This window comes from Mauremys mutica, chromosome 3, assembly GCF_020497125.1.
Source record: "Mauremys mutica isolate MM-2020 ecotype Southern chromosome 3, ASM2049712v1, whole genome shotgun sequence".
Classification (NCBI taxonomy): Eukaryota; Metazoa; Chordata; order Testudines; family Geoemydidae; genus Mauremys; species Mauremys mutica.
The window spans coordinates 156,558,285-156,578,864 of NC_059074.1; the positions used below are offsets into that span (position 1 = coordinate 156,558,285).

The 20,580-nt window shown below is 44.6% G+C and overlaps 1 protein-coding gene across 3 annotated transcripts in view; it reads left to right on the plus strand.

Annotated features, from left to right (window-relative positions):
- Window positions 1-20,580, plus strand: part of CDC42BPA (CDC42 binding protein kinase alpha) — a 352,910-nt gene that overhangs the window by 313,705 nt on the left and 18,625 nt on the right. For all 3 annotated transcript variants that reach the window (XM_045009047.1, XM_045009045.1, XM_045009046.1), the window contains 6 exons: window positions 8,357-8,419; window positions 9,353-9,946; window positions 12,046-12,143; window positions 13,502-13,586; window positions 18,876-18,999; window positions 20,415-20,532. In XM_045009047.1, the coding sequence (XP_044864982.1) occupies window positions 8,357-8,419; window positions 9,353-9,946; window positions 12,046-12,143; window positions 13,502-13,586; window positions 18,876-18,999; window positions 20,415-20,532 (1,082 nt within the window). The remainder of the gene's footprint in view (window positions 1-8,356; window positions 8,420-9,352; window positions 9,947-12,045; window positions 12,144-13,501; window positions 13,587-18,875; window positions 19,000-20,414; window positions 20,533-20,580) is intronic.

Genomic DNA, 20,580 nt, shown 5'->3' on the forward strand with positions numbered 1-20,580 from the left:
CCTCTGAAAATTTAAGAAAAGTAAAGCTTCTGTATATAACTTCTGCTATTCCAAGATAGATGTTCATACACTTTACTTAAACAGAAATGTCAATAAAATTTTAGATTCTAGATCCAAATAATTAATTCCCATTTATTGTGTTTATTATTAATTGTGCCCCTCAACATTCATTAACTTGGTTTTGCACATGCAAAATAAGTATTTGCATGAGCAAAAGCCACGTGTGCAAATAATGGATTTACCCATTCAAAATAGTGGTGCTTGTAAATCCCATTCGTGCAATTGAAGCTAAATCCTGAGACTCCCTTACTCAGTTTTTACTCAGGCAACTTTCCAGCAAAATCTATTAAACAAATGGGAATTTTCCAGAGTAAAGTGGACTAAGGAAAAGTGGGTTAGAACGTTAGGATTGGCCCTTCAGGAGGCCTGCTCAGACTCTGGACCCTAATGTATGCAATTCAGCACAAAAGTAATCTTGGGTTAAACATCAGCGTGAAATAGAGTTTGGATAGAAGAATTACCCAAACAATGAGTTAAATTACCCTCTCTATTGGCTACTGAATAACATTTGTTGAGCATTTTATGCCATATGGATGGTGCTATGGGGAAGTGTGGTAGGATGTTCAGTGTTTCTGAGAATTTCCTTAAGAGCATTCCCCCTACCCTATTTCATAACTAACATCCTTGTGGCTAAGGAGTGGGCATGATTTACATTGTATTCTGTGAACACAGCTCCTTAACTATCCAAAAGTAGCACTACAGAGTGAATAATACAGAACTTCCTTCACCACTTTATCATCTCAGGACTGAAGATACAGCTTCCATTAGTACTCCTGTCCTCTATAAGTAAGAACCTAAGACAGAGACGCAGTCTGGATCTATTACATGCTAATGCACAGCAGCTGTAGTTTGATTATGTAAATTTGATGTTTTATTTGTTTACTACAAAGTCAGTACTGTGCTTATGTGCCCTGAACAGTTGTTCTTCTTCGAGTGATTGCTCCTATGCATTCCATGTAGGTGTGCGCGCCGCGCGTGCACGGCTCTTCGGAACATTTTTAGCCTAGCAACGCCGGCGGGCCGGCTGGGCGCCCCCTGGAGTGGCGCCGCTATAGCGCTAGTTATATACCCCAGCCGGCCCGTCCGCTCCTCAGTTCCTTCTTCCCGCCCGTGACGGCCAGTTGGAACTGTGGAGTGCTTGTCGTCCTCCACTTACCTAGCTCACCTTGGTTCTACTTGTGTCTTTAATGTATATAGTTAGTTGTTAAAATTAGTTAGTTGAGTAGACATTAGATAGATTAGGGGGAAGTAGGGGGGCTTAGCCCCTCTTTTCCCGTCCGGTGCGGGCGTATGCCCAAGACACCGGGATTCAAGCCCTGTGCGGCTTGCCAGCGGCACATGCCAGTTGGGGACCCTCACGACTCCTGTCTTCGTTGTCTCGGCGAGGGCCATCGACCAGATAAGTGCCTCATTTGCAGGTCGTTCAAGCCGCGAACGAGCTTGAAAAAGGAGCGGGACATTAGATTATGGCAGCTCCTCATGGAATCGGCGCTTACCCCTGCGGTGCCGACTCCTTCAGCTCCGCCGTCGTCCTCGGTGCGGGGAGCGCTCCAGCGGTCCCCGGCCGGTTCGGTACCGAGACTGTTAAAAAGCAGCCGGCACCGAAGCCCCGGCACCGCTCCCATTCACCATCTGGGAAACGGAAGCCGAAGTCCAAAACTGTAGAGACTGCTACGTCGAGACCACTGGTCCAGCAGCCAGTAGCGGCGCCTTCGGCGCCGACCTCGACAGCGCACGGCCCGTGCGCGGTACCGTCGACTCCGGCACCGGCTGGGCCGTCGACTCCGGTACCCCCGCGCTCCCCGGTGCAAACCGTGGTCGAGCTGCCTCTCCCGTCCACGCCCGAGACGTTCTCGAAGGCGAGGGAGCTCATAGAGCTATCAGAGGCACCGAGCCTCCGGCCCCCGGCACCGCCGGTGCGGGCTGTGCTGTCAGTGGGCAAACCGGCCATGGTACGACCTGCCACCCCTGACAAACGGGATAGAAGGCGATCCAGGTCCCGCTCCCAGTCCCGATCCCGGAGACGGTCACCTTCCCGCCGTTCAAGGTCACAGCACCGGTCTCCATCCCGGTACCGCTCTCCTTCCCGGCGCCGGTCGCAGTCCCGGTACCGCTCCTCATCGCGGTACCGGTCGTACTCCCGGAGGCATTCCAGGTCCCGGTCCCGCTCTCCGGACCGTCGGCACCGAGGAAGGTCCGGATCCCGGCACCGCTCCCGACGCCGTTCTCGAAGCTGCTCCCGTCGACGACGGTCGAGATCGCGGTCGACCTCCCGGTATTCTCGCGGTCGAAGGTCCCGCTCGCGCTCCCGGCACCAAGACGATCGGCACCGGTACCCGGCGCCGTCCACGGACAGACTGGTGGCATCGACGGCGCAGTCCCTGAGCGCCTCTGCCCCCCCATGGCCTTCCCGCCAACCATCAGTCGCTTCGCACGACAGCAGCGGTGCAGATTACCACGCGGACCCACAAGGACAAGACCTGGGTCCTCAGCAATGGGGTTTCTGGACCCCCTGGGCTGGTCACGAGGCTCAGGGCGCCCCCTTCCTCCCGCGACAGGGGCCTTCCGACCATAGGGTGCCGGAAGCCACCGTCAGCAGGCCCCCTCCATCGCCTCCGGTTGAGGTTCCACCGCCGCCGGTGCAGACGGAACATCCCGTGGAGGCGGCGGCCTCGCACCCCATGGACGAGCCTCAGCCACTTCCTATTGGTCAGGCCCAGTCCTCGTCTTCCTCGCCCGACGAGGCGGTGGCGGGATCCTCGTCATCCAATCCCCCACCGATTGACTTACGTGCCCATCAGGACCTCCTTCGTCGGGTGGCACAAGCTGTTAACCTCCCGGTACCAGAGGTCATCGAGGACGAGGACCCGATCACTAATGTGGTCGGAACGGAGGCCCCCATGCGAGTGGCCCTGCCTTTTGTTCGGACTATCCAGAGAAATGCCACCACACTCTGGCAGTCCCCTGCGTCCATCCCTCCCACTGCCCGCGGAGTGGAGCGGAAGTACTCGGTACCCCCGACTGGGTACGAGTACCTGTACACCCACCTGGCCCCGGACTCCCTAGTGGTACAGTTGGTGAATGACCGGGAAAGAAATGGGCAACCTGCGCCTGCACCTAAGTCCAAGGACGCGCGCAGGATGGACCTGTTGGGCCGAAAGGTATATTCGGCTGGCGGCCTCCAATTACGCATAGCCAATCAGTTGGTTCTCCTGGCCCGCTATGCCTACGATAATTTCGTGGCCCTCTCTAAGTTTACAGAGTTGGTTCCAACATCCTCCAGGCAGGAGTTCTCAGCCTTGCTAGAAGAGGGCAAGAAAGCTACCAGGTCCTCTATTCAGGGCTCACTGGACTCTGCAGACTCCGGAGCCAGGACCTTGGCATCGGGAGTAACAATGAGAAGGATCTCCTGGCTGCAATCGTCCACCTTGCCACCAGAGGTTCAATATACATTGCAGGACTTGCCCTTCGATACCAAGGGCCTATTCTCGGAGAAAACGGACTCCAGAATCCAGACCCTTAAGGATGGGCGCATTGCCATCCGTACACTGGGCATGCACACGCCTGCGACACAGCGGAGACCATTCAGGCAGCAGCCCTTTCGCCCGTTCAATCAGTCCAGGTCACGGCCTGATAATACACGCAGGGGCAGACTGAACCGCCGTAGACCATCGGGCAATCGGCGGACCCAGTCCCAGGCGCCTTCCAAGGCCCCCCAAGGGCCGAAGCAGGCGTTTTGATGGGACGCCCAAGGGCGGCCCATCAGTCTCTCCTCTGGATCCTTCCCCGTTATTTTTCAATCGTCTTTCCCACTTCCTCCCGGCGTGGTCCCAGATTACATCGGACAACTGGATGCTACGCACGGTAGAATCTGGTTACCATCTTCAGTTTGTTTCGCCCCCACCCTCCCACCCACCCACCCCGTCCCTCTTCAGGGACCCCTCTCACGAGCAAGTCCTCCTACAAGAGGTCGAGTCTCTGCTGAGCTTGGGTGCTATAGAGGAGGTGCCGAGCGATCTGCGAGGCAGGGGATTTTATTCCCGATATTTCTTAATCCCCAAGGCGAAGGGAGGCCTACGACCCATACTCGACCTCCGAGAGCTCAACAAATACCTTGTCAAGCTCAAGTTTCACATGGTGACCCTGGGGACTATCATTCCCTCCCTGGATCCGGGAGACTGGTTTGCCGCCCTCGACATGAAGGACGCGTATTTTCATGTCGCCATTTACCCTCCTCATCGGCGCTACCTGCATTTCATTGTCAACAATACGCACTACCAGTTCACAGTGCTGCCCTTCGGCCTCTCTACAGCGCCGAGGGTATTCACCAAGTGCATGGCAGTGGTGGCCGCGGCCATCCGCCGTCGTCGGATACATGTCTACCCCTATCTCGACGACTGGCTAGTCCGAGGACCATCCTGCCAACTGGTGGCGTCCCACATGGCCACGATCCTAGCCCTGTTTCAGCGTCTAGGGCTTATGATAAATGCCAAGAAGTCGATGTTGACCCCTTCGCAAAGAGTGGAGTTCATCGGTGCGGTCCTGGATTCCAATGTGGCCAGGGCCTGCCTGCCCCAACCTCGGCATCAGTCTCTGGTCTCTCTAGTTCGAGACCTACAAGCTTTCCCACGGACAACGGTGCGTTCCTGCCTCCGCCTTCTGGGCCACATGGCTTCGTGTACGTTCGTCACTCGGTACGCGAGGTTGCACCTTCGCCCGTTTCAAATTTGGCTTGCGTCAGTGTACCGGCCCCACCGCGACTCCATCGATATGGTAGTCACGCCCACGAAGCCGGCCCTCGCTTCGCTCACCTGGTGGCTGGACCCAGCAGTCGTGTGTGCTGGAGTCTCTTTCCGCCCTCCTCAACCATCCGCCACTCTGACCACGGATGCGTCAGAGCTGGGGTGGGGGGCACACCTAGCCGACCTGCACACCCAAGACCTTTGGTCGCCCTGAGAGCTCTCCCTCCATATCAATGTCAGAGAACTCCAGGCGATTCGCCTCGCCTGTCAAGCCTTTTGCCCCAGTCTCCAAGGGCGTTGTGTCGCGGTGTTGACGGACAACACAACGGCGATGTTTTATGTCAACAAGCAGGGTGGAGCCCGATCTTCCCCGCTGTGCACGGAGGCGATGCTACTGTGGGACTTCTGCATAGCCCACTCCATTCACCTGGTGGCGTCCTATCTTCCAGGGGTGCAGAACACGCTGGCCGACCATCTCAGCAGGTCGTTCCTGTCCCACGAGTGGTCCCTCCGCCCAGATGTGGTTCACACGATTTTCCGGAGGTGGGGGTTTCCCCGGATAGACCTGTTCACCTCCAGAGAGAACAGGAAGTGCCACCAGTTCTGCTCGTACCAGGGTCGCGCCCCGGGCTCCCTGTCGGACGCATTACTCTACCCCTGGACGGGTCACCTACTGTATGCCTTCCCTCCGTTCCCGCTCATACATCGGGTGCTTCTCAAGCTTCGGAGGGACAGAGCCCGCCTCATACTCGTCGCTCCGCCTGGCCGAGACAGCACTGGTACACTCTGCTGCTCGAGCTATCGGTACGAGATCCCATCCCTCTACCCTTATGGCCGGACCTGATAACGCAGGACTTCGGCAGGCTCCGCCACCCGGACCTGCAGTCCCTCCATCTGACAGCCTGGTACCTGAGTGGTTGACCCACGCTGAGCGGGCCTGTTCGGCGGCGGTCCAGCGGGTCCTGCTGGAGAGCAGAAAGCCCTCCACTCGCTCGACCTACCTCTCTAAATGGAAGCGATTCGCCATATGGTGCGACCAGAGAGACATGAATCCATTCGTCGTACCTATCCCAACGATCCTGGACTACCTCTGGTCACTTAAAGAGCAGGGTCTTGTGGTCTCATCGTTAAAGGTGCACCTGGCGGCGATATCTGCCTTCAGGCTGCCCGTCGGTCACCGTTCCATCTTCTCTGATCCTACGGTTTCCCGCTTCCTCAAGGGTCTAGAGCGTTTGTTCCCACCAGTGCGGCCTCCGACTACGCCCTGGGACCTGAATCTGGTCTTGAGCAGGCTCATGAGAACCCCCTTTGAGCCCTTGGCTACGTGTTCGCTGCTCCACCTGTCGTGGAAAACAGCTTTTCTCGTCGCCATAACCTCAGCGAGGCGAGTTTCCGAGCTCCAGGCCCTGACGGACGGTCCTCCGTACACCATCTTTCATGCGGACAAGGTCCAGCTTCGGCCTCACCCGGCCTTCCTCCCTAAGGTGGTGTCAGCCTTCCATGTAAATCAGGACATTTTCCTTCCCGTTTTTTTCCCGAAGCCTCATGCCTCGAGTCGGGATCAACAGCTGCACACCCTGGATGTCCGCAGGGCCCTTGCGTTCTACATACATCGAACAAAATCCTTCCGGCATTCGCCACAACTGTTCATAGCAGTTGCAGAGCGTATGAAAGGCAAGCCGGTCTCCTCTCAGAGGATTTCCTCATGGGTCACTGCATGCATCAGAACTTGCTACAAGCTGGCTGGTGTGCCAGCTAACCGTCTTACCGCTCACTCTACGAGAGCGCACGCCTCGTCTGCCGCCTTCCTGGCCCATGTCCCCATTCAGGACATCTGTAGAGCGGCCACCTGGTCTTCTGTCCACACCTTTGCTTCCCACTACGCGTTGGTGCAGCAATCCAGAGACGATGCAGCCTTTGGCTCCGCAGTCTTGCACTCTGCCACGTCTCACTCCGAGCCCACCGCCTAGGTAAGGCTTGGGAGTCACCTACATGGAATGCATAGGAGCAATCACTCGAAGAAGAAAAGACGGTTACTCACCGTTGTAACTGTTGTTCTTCGAGATGTGTTGCTCCTATCCATTCCAGACCCGCCCTCCTTCCCCACTGTCGGAGTAGCCGGCAAGAAGGAACTGAGGAGCGGACGGGCCGGCTGGGGTATATAACTAGCGCTATAGCGGCGCCACTCCAGGGGGCGCCCAGCCGGCCCGCCGGTGTTGCTAGGCTAAAAATGTTCCGAAGAGCCGTGCACGCGCGGCGTGCACACCTACATGGAATGGATAGGAGCAACACATCTCGAAGAACAACAGTTACAACGGTGAGTAACCGTCTTTTATGTATAATGTTACATAGTGATATCTACTAGCATGAGAAATAGAAAAAGCTGTCATATTTCTTTCAGCTTTACTATGAAAGAAATAAAAAGGGAGGCTACCAATGCATTTTGTCTTCATATAATTTTTTTGGTTTTGGAAGACAAGATTAGAATTCAAAATTATCTTGACAAACTAGAGATGTGGTATGAAATAAATAGGATGCAATTCAATAAGGCCAAATGCAAAGTACTACACCTTGTGGGGGAGGGATAGCTCAGTGGTTTGAGCATTGGCCTGCTAAACCCAGGGTTGTGAGTTCAGTCCTCAAGGGGGCCACTTAGGGATCTGGGGCAAAAATCAGTACTTGGTCCTGCTAGTGAAGGCAGGGGGCTGAACTCAATGACCTTTCAAGGTCCCTTCCAGTTCTAGGAGATAGGTATATCTCCAATTATTTCTTTTATTATTATAAAAAAGAATAATCAGTTGCACAAATACAAAATGGGAAATGACTGCCTAGGAAGGAGAACTGCAAATTAAATATGAGTCAACAATGTAACAATGTAAAACTGTTGCAAAAAAAGTATTAAAAGGCTGTAATAGCAGGAGTGGTGTTAGCAAGACACAAGTAATTCTTCCACTCTACTCAGCATTGATAAGGCCTCAACTGGAGTACTGTGTCCAATTCTGGACACCACGCTTTGGGAAAGATGTGGACAAATTAGAGAAAGTCTAGAGAAGAACAACAAAAATTATCAAAGGCCTAGAAAACATGACCTACAAGGAAAAGTTGAAAAAATAATTTGCTTAGTCTGGAAAAAAGCAGATTGAGGGGGGACATGATCACAGTCTTCAAATACGTAAAAGGTTGTTATAAAGAGGGGGGTGTTTTCCTTATCCACTGAGGATAGGACAAGAAGCAATGTGCTTAAATTGCAGCAAGGGAGATTTAAGTTAGATATCAGGAAAAACTTTCTAACTATAAGAGTGGTTAAGCACTAGAACAAATTACCTAGGCAGGTTGTGGAATCTCCAACACTGGAGGTTTTTAAAAACAGGTTAGACAAACATCTGTTGGGTAATACTAGATAATACTTAGTTCTGCCCCAGTGCCGGAGACTGGACTAGATGATCTCTTGGGGTCCCTTCTAGTCCTAGAATTTTATGATTTTCTATAAGTGATCAAAGAGAAATGCCTCACCTTTTTTTGTTTTTGTTTTATTTATTTATTTTCTATCATAGATCATGAAAGAATAGCTCTGGGCAATGAAGAAGGGTTGTTTGTTGTGCATGTCACCAAAGATGGTAAGATATAATGAATTGTACTAATTATACTCTTGTTCAGTTTGAGTAGTCAGAAAAATGACTCTAAACTTTGTTCTCTTTCAGTATCTTCTAGATTCAGTTTTCTAAGTTTGCGGTTCCAAAGATGATTTTAATAACTGCCAGCTGTGTAGCTTCCACATGGGAGCTGATAACCAAGCTGTTCTGTGTTGTTTCTGCCTCTGGCATCATTGCCGGTAATAAAGATTCTGCGATTGAAATGTAGCTTTTTTGCTATAGTTGCAAGATTTTGTTGCATTAAGCAGCATGGTCGCTGCAGATGTAACAGAAATAAAAATTTGTAAATTCTGTAAAGTAAGTAAACCCACCACAATGGTGCAGATTTACTTGTTGAGTAAATATTTTTATGTAGTCACTTTTCTGACTATAGGCACTTTTTAAATTAACGGTTTTCACATGGAATTTGCTTTCATTGATTTGCAAGAAAAATCCACTTCTCCTCCCTCACATAGCTGTTGAGAGGAAGAGCAGCATACACCTCTACCCCAATATAATGCAACCCAATATAACGCGGTGAAGCAGTGCTCCAGGGAGGCGGGGCTGCACTCTGGTGGATCAAAGCAAGTTCAATATAACGTGGTTTCACCTATAACGCGGTAAGATTTTTTGGCTCCCAAGGACAGCGTTATATCGAGGTAAAGGTGTATTTGACTGAGGTCACTACTCAGGTCCTCAAGCAGAGGAAGGGGAAAATCAGGACCTAGTATTTCTAATATAAAAAGAAGTGGAAAAATGGTCTTATTTGTGTTGTAATTTTGAGACAGTGTTTATATGTCCTAAGAAAGCAGTAAAGGGTTTTCTTTGCTATTACCCTTTAAATTAACCATTTTTGAACTAATTTTTTTAACCAGAATGCATTTTAAGATAGGTTTACTTCAGATTTTTGTTTTGTAGAGATTATTCGTGTTGGTGACAATAAGAAAGTTCATCAGATTGAGCTCATCCCTAATGTACAGCTCATTGCAGTGATCTCGGGACGAAACCGTCATGTACGGCTTTTCCCTATGGCAGCCCTGGATGGAAGAGAGACTGAGTTTTATAAGCTGGCAGAGACAAAAGGCTGCCAGACCATAGTTTCTGGACAGGTACGCCATGGAGCCCTGACTTGCCTATGTGTGGCTATGAAAAGACAGGTCCTGTGTTATGAACTGAATCAGAGCAAGACACGTCACAAAAAGATGAAGGAGATCCAAGTCCTGGGAAATGTCCAGTGGATGTCGGTCTTCAGTGAGCGGCTCTGTGTGGGTTACCAGTCAGGATTCCTAAAATATCCCTTGCATGGAGAAGGGAACCCATACAGTTTGCTCCACCCAGATGACCACACCCTATCATTTATTGCACAGCAGCCAACTGATGCCATCTGCGCAGTTGAAATCTCAAATAAAGAATATCTGCTGTGTTTTAGCAGCGTTGGGGTTTATGTTGACTGTCAGGGCCGAAGATCTAGACAACAGGAATTGATGTGGCCTGCAACACCATCCTCTTGCTGTAAGTGTCTCTGTGTATTAATATCATGTTTGTGTGTGTATATAATTATCAGTTACTACCATTTGTATCTGAACTGCATGTGCAGTGTCCCAGGTGCACTCGCAGGGGGGCACTTTATGAATCTATTACCTAAAATTGTGCCTGAGTCTCAAAATCTCTTCAGAGGGCCTAGTTTTACACCTGTGTAACTGACTTATGCTGCTGTTAATGAGAGAACAGTAGAGACTCAGGATTTTCAAACTTGAATACCTAAAATCATCTAAATAAGTAGCCTAATATTCAGAGTGTTGGAGACCTGTCTGCAGTTCATGGGGTTCATGGGATTTTCATGCATTCAACACTTTTAAAAAATGTCACTTTTATTTAGGATCCTGAATTTAGGCCTCCAAAAGTGAGCATTTTGGTCAACATCTGGAACTGTCAGGGGCATTCAGTTCTGGTTGTTTGGTTTATACCTGTCTGTAATATTGTTGTTGCTTTTCACTCCTTTCCTCCATCGTCTCCATTTTCTCCTCTTTCTCCCCACCCAACTCTTCTTCTCTTCCCCTTCTCCAAAAAAAAAAAAAAAGAAAAGAATTCTGGCAAACAGGTGGTATTGACCCATACATGCAATGAGTTTAAGAAAAAATCATCTTCCTTATCAAAACATGCCAAGATTTCTTATTCCAAGAAGTTCTCTCTTAAATATTTATTGCACATTTTTCAAGGACATGACTTTCAGTCTACAAAAGTAAAAAACCAAAATAAAACCCTATCATATTTTTCTTATGCCTTTAAAAGACTGTCTGAATTCATTTTAAAATTAGTTTAAAATATACAGAAGTCCTAAAATTTTCCAGTTAATAAACCTGGTATTATATTTCCAATTGGATTTTGTTGTTTTTTTGTTTTTTTAATCAAATTGAAATTCTTTCTTTGCTGTGAAAGCAGCATACTCAGCCTCTGGGAAAGAAGGAGGGTTTCACGTTGCGTGAGTGTAGCCCTTTTTGGCTGTTGAAGGAGAAGCATTGATAGGATCCAAAGGGAAACCTGTCAGCATTCAAAAGGATGGAGACTGCTATTTTAGGGCCTTAAAAATGAATGTGTCAAAGCAAGGAGAAATGTGCACTGCCTATGCAAAGGACTGAGATTTTCACTAATAGGCCACCAGTTCAAAGACTACCCAACTTGGTCATTACCATTTTTAAGACTTTTTGGTTGCCTATGTGAAGCAAGTTGGTGTTCTAATTCCAACATCCAGTCTCAGAAACCACTATCACAATCATCACAAATTGAAACCTTCAATAGTAAATTCAGCAGAAAGGCCAAATCTTGTTGATACGGATCACCGTTAGATTTAGTCCCAGCAGAACTAAGTTGAGGCACATTAGAGAGGCAGTGCACTATTTCTTCTATGCTGTATCTGATCTGTGGATGAATGGAGGACGTAACTCTCTAGAGCTGTCAATCTTGCACATTTCACCAGCAGTAAATTCTAGAAATCATTAAAATCTAGAAAATAGGAAATGAAAATCAAAACCAGGGGAAATGTGAGGACTGTCTTCTCAGTTCCTGGTTCCAATTGCTGTTCAGTATAGAGTTCCAGAAATGAACAGCTTGGTTTCAAAATCCGGTAAAGGTCACTGTGTACTTGTCTGCCACATCATTTCATTTACAAAACCTACGCTCTTAAAAGCAAGGAAATGAATAATTAAGAGTTCCATAAAAAGATAGAGAGAAACAAAAATTAATTTTTCAAATCAGAATAATATTTAATGATTTATAGCTCAAAATAGTTTGTTTCTGCAGAGCCTTAAGAAAATTAATCATTCTCCTTTGCCTTCAAAGTAAATCTTACGGCAGTTTTGAGGTCAATCAGACTTTCTAAGCACATAGGGCTGTCAAAATACAGTTTTGTGATGAAAGTCAGTTGCATCCTTAACAATAGAGAAGGCTTCTGCTTCTCCAGAATTGGAAGCTAGCCCAGTGTTCTCAGAAGTATCAGTAATACTTGGAGTATATTTCATTGAATGCAGTTAAACTATCCTTAAGAAAGTCTATGCTATGAATCCTGTGTTGGCTAAATGCATATGACAGTGTATTTAATCCTTCCCTCTCAGGTTACAATGCACCATACCTCTCAGTATACAGTGAAAATGCGGTCGATATCTTTGATGTGAACTCCATGGAATGGATTCAGACTATTCCACTCAAGAAGGTAACTAGCCTTGGGCAGCAAAGCAGTTTGGCCAGGCTATGATACTCCTAACAAATGTGTCTAAAAAGTTGATAGCAGCTGGGATATGGGACATCATTAACGAATATACTTGAACTGAAAGGAGCTGCTAATAGAAAGATTAATGTGCACCTTCACCCGCTGTCTGTTTTGGCAACAATTTCATCATGGCAGATAAATGAGTGGTGAATCAATACCCAGGAAAGTCTTTTGCATTTATTGGTTTTATTATAAATATTAATGTCATAGAAACCGATTATTTCTGTGTTATTGACATAACCTAATAGATGTTACAGATCGAAAAGATCTGAACAAGTCTTGCCCCGCTTGGAATTTCAGGATGTTATAATCAGCTATGGTTGGAAACACTTTGATGGGACCAGCACAAATACTACTAGAGTTAAAATGCTTTTTGGAGCACCGGTCCTACATCAGTGATAAGGAGGAAATATTTTCGTTGCAAAAATACAACATAACACAGCAAAGAAAATATTTTTGCTGGGAGAAAACTGTCACTTCATTACTAAATACTATATTTTTCTGCATTCAAATGTTCAAGAGTTGAAAACTGTTTGTCACACACTGCACTTGAGTGACCAGTGTGTTACTCCAGTTTTAAGCAGCCAAAACATTTCATTCCTGCTTATCAAGGTGAAATTTATAATCTTTGATTACTGGTAAACACAGAATGCTATTGTAACAAATGAAGCCACTTTTCAGCAAGATGGGAGCTGCTGCTTGTAGGAGACTCAAAGATGGTGATTTGATAGATTTTATTTTTTAATAGAATATACAGTCTAAATATAGTGAGAAATAGTTTTCATCTTTTGAAATGTGAAACTGCAAAAATCTGTATCATGACACTGCCACACAATATCAACAAGTTGCAAAAGCATCATCAAGACATAATGCTAATACCCTGGTGCTCTCTATGCTTAAGGTCTGAAAAAAACTAAACTCATTGCAGAACAATATGTTTGAATCCTGGGACTTTAGCCCTCCATTTGGTTAAATAAATTGTTTTATGCAATTTACTGTGGGCAAGTTACTTAGATAAAGCCTTAAAAACCAGGATTGTTTCTATATTGAGTGATCAAAGATGCATTGTCATTCCTCACGAGAGCAGAGATTTCCCATGCACCATTGGCCAAAATTTCTTTGATGCTACTGTTGTGCTGTATACTCTGCACCAGTCGGCTCCCCCCAGTCCACCTCTGAGATGGCTGTATCTCAGTAATGCTTGTTTGATACCATTTGTAATGCTTTTGGGGATCTTTCAAGATGAGAGGCACTATATAAATATGATTTATTATTCAGATATTTGTTTTCAATTGTTTCAGGTACGACCATTGAATACCGAAGGATCATTAAACCTTTTAGGACTGGAGACAATTAGATTAATATATTTCAAAAATAAGATGGCAGGTAAGTAAGAGAGAGCAGATTTTACTACTGCTATTGCTTCTTTTGAAATAGCACCTTGCCAGTGTGACCTGGATATTTGAGTTGTGGATTATTATATTTCAAACCCATCTGTATTTATTAACTTGGAAGTAAACCAGGCACTGAGATACCACAATGATTTGGAGAGGTATAAAAGCCGACTTTAGTTAGGTTGGACCTTTTTCTCTTTTCAAACTTGCAATGAAGAGTATGATTTTTTTAAACTTAACTTTAAAGAGATTAGAAAATAGAGGTCAGAGCCCACCAACAGACCAGGTTCATCACCTTAAATATTTGGAAAATCCATGATTATATTTTACATCAAAATTTGGTTCTTGTATATTGGTGTGTTCAGATGACAATGCCACGACCCTAGTTATGGTCTTTAATTTATTGGTGATAAAGTAGAGGATTAGAGCAACTAAAAAACTGTTAAAATCCAGAATCCATTCCCTCCAAAAAATGATTTCTAAAAATACAATAGGGAAAATTTAGGCTTCCACGAGGTTCTCTCTAATTCTGGCTTAAAATAATTTTTACACATATCCAAACCCCCTCCCCTTCCACCCCAAAAACAGTACCCTGCGACTCAGAACCTATTAGTGTCAGAAAGCTGTGCAGTACCATTCCTCATAACATACTCACAAAGGCCATCTGCATTTGTGTGCCAAAGAGTTGGCTTTGAAATATTGACAATTTCTTATGCTTCTTTATAGCACGTTGCTATGACATCTTTTTGTGTTTCTTTCTTCAGTAAATATAAGATTCAGACACATTTTTTTTGTTATTTTTACTGTTGGTGTGTGAGGATTGTTTCTAATTTTCTTTTTATTGGAAAATTAATAGAATGTGACAAATGCTACATTAATAGTAACAATTGTTACAATAGTATCATAATCAGATTTTACAGTTAAATATATCATAGAATCATAAAATCATAGAACTTAAGATCAGAAGGGACCATTATGATCATCTAGTCTGACCTCCCGCAAAATGCAGGCCACAAAAGCTGACCCACCCACTCTTGAAATAATTCTCTCCCTTGACTCAGCTGTTGCAGTCCCCAAATCCTGGTTTAAAGACTTCAAGTAGCAGGTAATCGTCCAGCAAGCGACCCCTGCCCCATGCTGCGGAGGAAGGCGAAAAACCTCCAGGGCCACTGCCAATCTACCCTGGAGGAAAATTCCTTCCTGACCCCAAATATGGCGATCAGCTGAACCCTGAGCATGCGGGAAAGACTCTCCAGCCAGACACTCGGGAAAAAGACTTTCAATATCCCAACATTGACCCTCGGTACTAATTACCAGTGGCGGCACGTTATTGACCTATTGACTAAATAGTGTTATCCTATCAAACCATTCCCTCCATAAACTTATCAAGCTTAAACTTAAAGCCAGAGAGGTCCTTCGCCCCCACTGTTTCCCTCGGTAGGCTGTTCCAGAATTTCACTCCCCTGATGGTTAGAAACCTTCGTCTAATTTCAAGCCTAAACTTCCCGACTGCCAATTTATATCCATTTGTTCTCGTGTCCACATTAGTACTGAGCTGAAATAATTCCTCTCCGTCCCTGGTATTTATCCCTCTGATATATTTAAAGAGAGCAATCATATCTCCTCTCAACCTTCTTTTGGTTAAGGAAAACAAACCGAGCTCCTCAAGTCTCTTTTCATATATAAAATGGATCCATAGAGAGAAAAGAGAGTAACTAGTTTAAGTAAATAATTTTACTGTTGTTAGTATAAAAATATAAATGCACAAGAGGCGGAATAAACAGAATGATTGCAGTGGTATGTAAGTTTATAACTGTACACCCAAAAAGCCACCAGTGGCCTCTAAAAGTTAAACTAACAGTAATATAATTTTCTAGAGAGAGAGAGTTAAGTATCTATTGAGATCCAGTTATTGGCTAGCAAATTACTTTAAGTGGGATAGAAGTGGTAGAGAGGAACAATACGTGAGAGTATGTACAGAGAATTTGCAGATCTAAATGAGGGTTGGGAGTTAGATCAGGAGCTAAACAACCCCGTAGAGAAGTGAGCGAAAGAGGTTTTTTGCTCCTCTATACATCTCAGCATATTCTAAAAAAGGCTGCCAAGCAGCATGTATTCTGCAAGTTTATCTCCTTTAAGATTTGTAATTTTTTTTCATTACTAGTATAGACCATGCTTTATAAAACCAGCCATTAATCTTAAGGAAGAAGGAGTTATATGCAAAGTTACATGCAAAACCTAGTATGGCAGTGCGCAGTTGGTATTGGATGAATTCATGCATAGTACGTGTCTGTAGGCTCCATATGTTCAAAACCAAAAAAGCTGTTTTAGCTTTGTTTGAAAGCTGAGGAGGACCAGAATATTGTACAAGAAGATCTGGATGACTTTGAACACTGGAGTAATAAAAATGGGATGAAATTAATAGTGTAAGGGGACTAACTGAGGGACTAACAAGAAATTTTTTTACTATAAGCTAGTAATTATCAGAAGAAAGTGACAGAGGAGGAGAAAGACCTGGGTGTATTGGTTCATCACAGGATGATTATGAGCCACCAATGTGATGCGGCTGTGAAAAAGGCTAATGCAGACTGAGGATGCATCAGGCAAAGTGTTTCCAGTAGAGACAGGGAAGTGTTAGTACCATTATACAAGGCACTGGTGAACCTCATCTGGAATACTGTGGGCAATTCTGGTCTCCCATGCTTAAGAAAGATGAATTCAAACTGGTCAGGTGCAGAGAAGGGCTACTAAGATCATCCAAGGAATGGAAAACCTGCCTTATGAGAGGAGGCTTAAAGAACTTGGCTTGTTTAGCCTAACAAAAAGAAGGCTGAGCACAGATATAATTGTTCTGTATAAATACATCAGAGAGAGAAATACCAGGGAGGGAGAGGGGTTATTTAAGGTAAGCGGCAGTGTGGACACAAGAACAAATGGTATAGACTGGCCATCAACAAGTTTGGGCTCGATATTAGATGAAGGTTTCCACAATCAGAGAAGTTCTGGGACAGCCTTCCAAGGGGAGCAATGGGGGAAAAAAACCTAACTGGCTTCAAGGCTGAGCTTGAGAAGTTTATGGAGGGGATGGTGTGATGGGACTTCCTACAATGGCATGTAGCCAATCTGCCACTGTTAGCAACAAATATCTCTAATGGCCAGTGATGGGACACTTGATGGGTAGGGTTCTGAGTTACTACTGAGAATTCTTTCCCAGGTGTCTGGCTGGTGGGTCTTACCCACATGCTCATGGTCCACCTGATCACCATATTTTGGGTCGGGAAGGAATTTTCTTCCAGGTCAGATTGGCAGAGACCCTGGGAGGTTTTTGTCTTCCTCTGCAGCATGGGTCCACGGGTCACTTGCCAGTTTAAACTAGTGTAAATGATGGATTCTCTGTAACTTGAAGTCTTTACATCATGCTTTGAGGACTTCAGTAACTCAGCCACAGGTTGTGTCTATTACAGGAGTGGGTTGGCAAGGTTCTGTGGCCTGCAATGCACAGGAGGTCAGACTAGATAATCATGATGGTCCCTTCTGACCTGAAAATCTATGAACCTATGAATCTACTTGAACATGACTAGGCATGACCAGTACATGGGGTGGGGGGATCTCCCCCTTTCCCACAGTTGTGGCAAAAGATATCAGAATTGGAGTGTTTCATAAGAAATAGTCTCTTTGGAGTAAGATATGAATGAAGAAGCAGCTTGCATTGAGTTTCCAGATGTTTGGCAGAAATATGATGTTCTAGCGATTTTAAGCAAGGTCTGCTAAAGAAAGTTAGTGTGTGAGGCCTGAGATCCTTTCTCTGACCTTCTGAATGTTTTTGAGCTGTTCTAGCCTTCTTTGCTATAAAGTTGTATGATGAAACCTTGTGGATTTTGTTGGCGTGGAGAAAATAAATTCTGTATTTTGTAGATTTTCAAGGGCATTGACTTTCTTTTGTCATTATACAGTGCATTAGTTGAAAGAATTGATAGAAAGGTATTTTGAGAATGGAGCGTATTTGCAGCTCTACTGTGAAATTGAGACAAGCTTGTTATCATATGACATACCCCATAAATCCAAAGAAGTTTTATTTATCCTTGGTAGGAAATGGGGGTTATCTGAACTTGCCAGGAAATGAGGTGAGAAAGGCATTGAAATTGAGTAACACAATAGATTTTCTCCATGCATTTAGGGGATTCAGTATAAGAGGGTTTGAAACAAAGAAATGTTTTGGGTAGTCTGAATAGGAGACTTTTCCCCAGTGATTATGGTAATAAGCAATTTCTTTGTATTTCTACCCAGTTGTTATTTTAATTATTGATCAATATTTGCATTGCTGTAGCTCCTAGAAGCCCTGATCAAGGCTCACTGTGCTAGATAGGGTACATGTGTAATAAAGGCAATTCCTGTCCTAAAGACCTTAAAAATTAGCATATGAGGAAAGACCAGTACATGAAACAACCAAGAAATGGGGAACCTGAAGGAAGGACAAGGTGATGTGAAACTGACTTGTTTAGTGTTATTCCATAAACAGAAACTACTTTTTAAAGGATTTCAGTTTGTATTGCCCCCAAACTCTTAAAGCAAGGAAATATGAAGCCTTGGGACACTCCTTTCCGTACTGTACCCTGTTGTGCACACAGCACATTTCTACTGACAGTGACAGACTCCATATTTTCACAAGGACCTTCCTTCTGCCTCCAACTGTTAAGGAAACACACTACTCATGGCACATTGATCTCCCTCGCACTAGAATGCACACATTTAATTGCAACCTCATCAGTATTAGAAAATATTCAGCGTGCATATATATGCATGGGTTAAACATGCTGTGTATTCTGTTTGTGGGGGGAAAATGAAGTTATATTTAGCACTAAGACTGCAGTGGGACTGTTCAGTTGTAATGTTGCAGAATCAGGCCATTACTAATTAAACTAAATTTCCAAAAGCTTTGTTGTTCTGTTCATAGTATTTCTGGTTGCTCAGGCATAACTTGCATTCTGTTTTTTCCTGAGAGGATGTGACTTCTGGGGTGAATCCTCCAGTGTGACACTAGAGTTGACCGAGTGTCCAGAGAGCCAATATGTTTTGATCCACCATTGAGGATTTTTTAATTTATTCATGACCTTCCTGTTTTCCTATTTGGGCTTCTGAACACCCACCAGCTTTTTATGCTCTCTTACGGGGCAGCTGTCAGGTGATTTAGGTACAAAAACTAAATACAATTATTTGTTCTAAATGGTTTATTAAATTACCAAGTAAGCAATCTCTTGGATATTTTTTATGTTGATTCTAGAGGGAGATGAACTGGTAGTTCCTGAGACATCAGATAACAGCCGGAAGCAAATGGTTCGAAACATCAACAATAAGCGTCGTTATTCATTCAGAGTACCAGAGGAGGAGAGAATGCAGCAGAGGAGGTCGGTATTCAACCTGTACTTGTCTTCTGTACATGCCTGTAGGCCCTGAAGGAATGTCTGTCTGACGTCAGTGTAGTATTTCATTTGTTAGAGTGAGTTGTTTTCAGACATTTGTCTTTTCACCATTGTGTTTATCCTTGATGTATAATTTGTATTAATACTAGTCTGGATATGAATATGCACTGAATATTTCAGTACTTTGATTCCTTTTTTAATAAAATATTTGTGTGAAACAGTTACTGTAATTTGGAATGCATGCCCCCACATACTGTATATACATATATATGTGTGTGTGTGTGCATATACTGTATATATAAAGATCTATAATAAACATTTTACAAAAGGAGATTACATTGCTAACTATGCATATGTATTAATTACTTTCAGACTCTGGTTCTGCTTTTTATTGTTTAGGGCAATACCATCTTATCCTCAACAGTATTCCAAGGCATCTGTCTTTTAGAATGTATTACTTAGTCTGTATTACTTAGAATGTATTACTTAGTCCATAATGAGTCTTATGGAACTGTCATAAGCATTCTCTAAATCACTGAGCAGTCACCTGGAGGGTGGTGCTTCAAGACATGTATATGAAATATATATGTCTTTAAAGGACTGTCAATCAAAATACTCCAGAAGTATCTTTAGAGTTCACATCAAACCTAACGTTCATGTAACTGACCACTTCAGCAACCTGAGTTCCTTTTGCCCACAAAAGATTGCCAGCAACTGTGTTAAAACATATCTGAAGAAATAAATGTTTTTGTTCGCTACCAACTTTTCCATTGGAAAACATGGTTGACTTTCCACTTTGCTTCCTGTTCAGCTCTAAGAAAAGGAACAACAGTTGTGCGGTGGTGCTAAAATACATAGTTCTTGTCTTTATCTTTTCCAAGTTGCTTGGGGTTCTATCTTTTATTAAAAAAATTATTTTGAATTCTGAAGTGAATGCATCTGTGCCTTTTTTGGAGAGCTCTTAAAGTAATTCTGACCACAGAATGTGAAAGGTAGTGCAGTATTCTTCTAATTCTTCTTTTATCTTCTGTCCTTCATCTCTGCCTCCATCTTTGCAGCACCAAGTCACCAATGAGCCCGCTTCTGCATCTTTTCTTGAGTACTGTCTCAGCTCACACTGGTAGTGCAGTCTCTGAATCTCAGTAACTATTTTGATTCTCATGGGTGTGGGCTGTTAGCCTGCAATACAACATTCCTTTCTTCCTGCTCCGTCTCCCCATTCCCCAGGCCTGGGGCTGGGATAGATCAGCAAGGGTTATCCTTCTGTTTAACCTGGCCAAATATTTAATTTAGCAATTTCTATTTTAAAGTAACAAATAATGAAACTATATTTATTTGATCGTTTTAATGTCCATCTTTGTCATGTATAAAATATCTAAACTAAGTATTTTCTCTTACAGGGAGATGCTACGAGATCCAGAAATGAGAAATAAATTAATTTCTAATCCAACTAATTTTAACCACATAGCACACATGGGTCCAGGAGATGGAATACAGATCCTCAAAGACCTGCCTATGGTAAGCAAGTGGGAGAGAATATATGAATATATTTGCGATTGCATATAA